Source organism: Dufourea novaeangliae, unplaced genomic scaffold (assembly GCF_001272555.1).
Source record: "Dufourea novaeangliae isolate 0120121106 unplaced genomic scaffold, ASM127255v1 scaffold497, whole genome shotgun sequence".
Taxonomy (NCBI): Eukaryota; Metazoa; Arthropoda; class Insecta; order Hymenoptera; family Halictidae; genus Dufourea; species Dufourea novaeangliae.
Genome location: NW_015374365.1, coordinates 2597 through 6465, shown reverse-complemented (window position 1 = coordinate 6465; position 3869 = coordinate 2597). Strand labels below are relative to the sequence as shown.

The following is a 3869-nucleotide window of genomic DNA, read 5'->3' as shown; positions in this document are numbered from 1 at the left end:
CTCAGCTCGCTGTCGCGTGTAAAAGATTAGAGCGGAGCGCGATTCTTGAAGAGCGAACGAACAAACAGTTGCGGGATACGAGCCGAAACCGCGAGAGAGTCTAAATGGAGAGAGTTTAACTAGACTCGTTTCATACTGGACTCAGACTGACCTAAGACTAAAACTACTGAGCTAAAACTGAGCTAAAAACTTCTGATTTAAAACTGACCGACTGACTGACTGCCTTCCCGGTTTTGACGATCCTTTTATATGTTCTCCCTGCCCCTTCCTTTATTAGCAAATGTGGAGAAAACGGGGTAGCACAGGCTGTGATTCGCGGTTGTTGATTCATCGAGGCGGAGTTTTAGAATTGTTGATGTTTCTGTCAGTGTTTCTAGGAAAGACGACCACGCCCGTTGTTTCCACGTTTGCTGAATTGACGGTTTTCGCTAAGTTCGCCTTTCAAAGTGATAAGACAAAAATGTGCAACGAAGGGAGGTTCTGAGAATACAGGATACAACAAAGCAGACACTCGTTGGAATTATAGTTACAGAATATCTCATGGGTTACTGCATTGGAAAGTAGATATTTACTGATAACAGTATTGTAATACTGTAATATGTTCTTTACAACTTTAACTAAAACTTTAATTGCTTTTGAAACGGCACTATGTGAACCAGGGCTCGCCACATGATAAACGGGTACTGTACCACCGTACCCACGACCTAAGACTACTTCTTAGTAATACATTTTATGTAACTGGACTACTAGACACATGCAAACCTTTAAACCAAAATATCTCGAAAACCAAGACCCATTCTGAAGAAACCCATGAGGATTTTGTAATACTATATGGATGTGTACTATTAACTTCCACGTAGTGTCGTTCCAAAAGCGATTTCCACACCCGTGCCTTCCTCTTGTGAGTATTGGGATCTGGTAACACAATATTTACTAGTACTAAACCTGATTTTTGTATTAACTTTTGATTTAAATACTGAGCAACATGTGAGAAAAAGTACATCTATACTTTAATTTTATTGAAAGTAATCCTACTTATAAGAGGAAATTAACCTGTCTATACCCGCACGTCGGTCTCTCAGACCGACAAAACATATGCCCTTAGTTGTTTTCGTTGAATTTTGTTATAGAAGACTTATAATCTGATTATTGGAATAAAACCCTTTTCTAAAAAATGCCTTATTTTCATTTTCATTAAATACATTCCTTAATGTGATTTATTAATAAATTTGCACAAATTATCTGAATAAGTGTCATCTAAACCACGGATATGTAATTTATAGGATCTTGTAGCATTGGAAAAGTAATATTCTTAAAGTAATTTCCTTACGAAGAGTATTCTCTTTGGCGGGAAACATTGTCAATTTAAAAAGAAATAAATTGAAGAAACTCCAGTTATCCACTGTTTAACAGTAACATTTTGTTAAGTGTTGAATCCTTCAATTTGTTTCTTTTCTTGGACAGCATATTTCCTGCTTTAGAAAACATTCTTTCGGAAGGCACTGAGGTCGCAGGACAGCACAGAACTTTTTGTGCTAACTGGGAAAGGTGTGGATACTTCGTAGCATTCAGTTTCCAGTACTCCAAAGGATTACTTTGCCTATGTGCACACGGTTCCTTCATATAAGAGTCCAGTTCGGCTGCTGGACCGAATTGTTCTGTATGAGAACAATTGTATGCACTGACTCTGGTATCGAAATTAGCCCAAAAAGAAGTGCTCATTTCTATATTATAATCAGTGATGAATGATTTGTCATCAGTTTCTGTGGTTACCTTGCTGCTTTCAAATATCAATTTTTTTGCATTTTCCGCACCTTCGATGGTCATAAATCCTAACGTTTTAAATCTTGGGTCTAACATATTTGACATGCTATAAATAGAATTAAGCTCAATGTCACGAAAATATTTATTCATCATTTCTCTTAATTTCGTGGCCAACTCATGTTCGCTTGAATTTAAAAAGACATTCAACTGATTTATGCAGACTAATACTTTTGAAATTGAAACATGCGTTTCAGAACTTAATTCCTTAGTTAATAAAAACAAGGGTTTTAAAACTGGCAAACAATACGCCATAATATCCCATTCACTCGCGGTTAACAGTTCGAAAGGAACATCAAAATATGATAACGCTGCTGTTACCGCATGCTTTTGCTGCAGTAACCTTTCAAACATTTCATAGGTTGAATTCCAACGTGTTTCTACTTCTAAAATTAATTTATGTTTTTCTATGCCAAGTGCACTCTGAATTTCAGTCAATTTATCGCTTGCTAAGCAACTTGATTTAAAATGTGATACTACATCTCGACATTTCTGGCGAATATTAATTAATGGTTCAAATTCTGTTAAACTACTGTTAACTACTAAGTTTAATGTGTGAGCAAAACATGAAATGCTTGTCACATCACTACCAAAATCTTGAATTGCAGCAAGCATATTTGGAGAACTATCAGTGATAACATATTTTACTTTACTTTCTATATTCCATTCACGAAATATTCTTTTTAATGTATTTGCCAAAGTGGCACCCGTATAACTTCTACTAACCTTCTCTGTTTGAAGTGTATATGACTTTAAGTCAAATTGTTCATTAATAAAATGGCATGTAACCGTCAAAAAATTATTTCCTGCTGCACCTGCCATTTCGTTTCTTCATACATGTTCTCCACTAATCTCTTCAGTGTCTTCCGAGTAGGGAGACTATATTTTGGATTTAACATCCGAGTGTATGCTTGAAAGCCCTTATCCTCCACAATACTAAATGGTTGCAAATCTTTAACAACTAAATCGGCAACTGCCATGTCCAATTCCATTTTCCTGTCTTCAACATCTGAAAAAAAAACAATTACAATTGCATAAAATTTCAGTGTAACTACGTTTGACTACAGTAATTTATATACCCACTCTATTACACCCAAATAATCTAAATGTATTTTGTTCTTACCAGCAGATGGTACAACCCATGATGACAATGAAGTTGATGTTTGGGACTGAGAATTAGATCCCTCCTCAGTCTCTAATCTGTCAAGGTGATGCTTAGTTTTTAAATGTCGAATCATTGGTGTAGTTGTTTTAAATGATCTCAGCACTTTGTGGCACGTATTACATGTCACAAAACCATCTTCTACGCGACTATAATGCTGCCATACCCACGATCGTTGCAACATCTAAAAGATTATAATTGAAGATTATGCACCACAAAATTATTTTAATACCAATTTTTTCCTTTACTACACACATGAATTTATAATACATACTTTATTAGCCCTGCAATTAGATGCAGGCAACAGTGACACAGCAATAGACACAATTAAGTATATGTTAATCCTACAAATGGGGAAATAAATACTGTTACAATTTGTATATATCTTACAACAGTCTAAGTATTTTTCAATGTTCAGACTAAATATGCAATCGGAAACTTACGTGCTCCCTTTTATATTTTCAGATTTCTTCCTTTACACCTTCTTCGAGGTTATAAAAAAGTGAAACAGAAGAAATTTTTCTCTGCGTGGACTCTCTCCTCGAGTGTATGAAATTTCTTAATGATTCTGTATTTTCTTGTCAGAATGAGGACACTATTCTCAATTTTTCGAAAGAAGACACTTTAAAACGTGATTACACAGAAGAGCGTGCCATAACCAGCTCAACCACCTATAACGGAGACACCGGGCAACGAACTGCAGCTGCTGTAGTGCAGCCTGCAGGCAGTGATGCCAGAATCGTGGGTAAACCGCGCGAGCGCTTACCCTCTCCATGCCTCCCGTGGGTATTTTACACAAGCATATGTAGCCTGTCCGTGTGAGCTCTGCCCCCACTACGTCCTACTCGGCGACTCACCAACACAAGCGTTTTCTACCTCTGTCCGT

The 3869-nt window shown here is 36.7% G+C and overlaps 1 protein-coding gene across 1 annotated transcript; it reads right to left on the bottom strand.

Moving 5' to 3' along the window:
* Positions 1–1395: 1395 nt before the first annotated feature.
* On the bottom strand, positions 1396–3059 carry LOC107192995 (zinc finger BED domain-containing protein 4-like). The gene is made up of 3 exons (XM_015582363.1): positions 2945–3059; positions 2637–2830; positions 1396–2571 (listed from the first exon to the last, which is right to left on the bottom strand). The coding sequence occupies exons 1-3, from the start codon at positions 3057–3059 to the stop codon at positions 1396–1398; spliced, it is 1485 nt and encodes a 494-aa protein (XP_015437849.1).
* Positions 3060–3869: the final 810 nt, after the last annotated feature.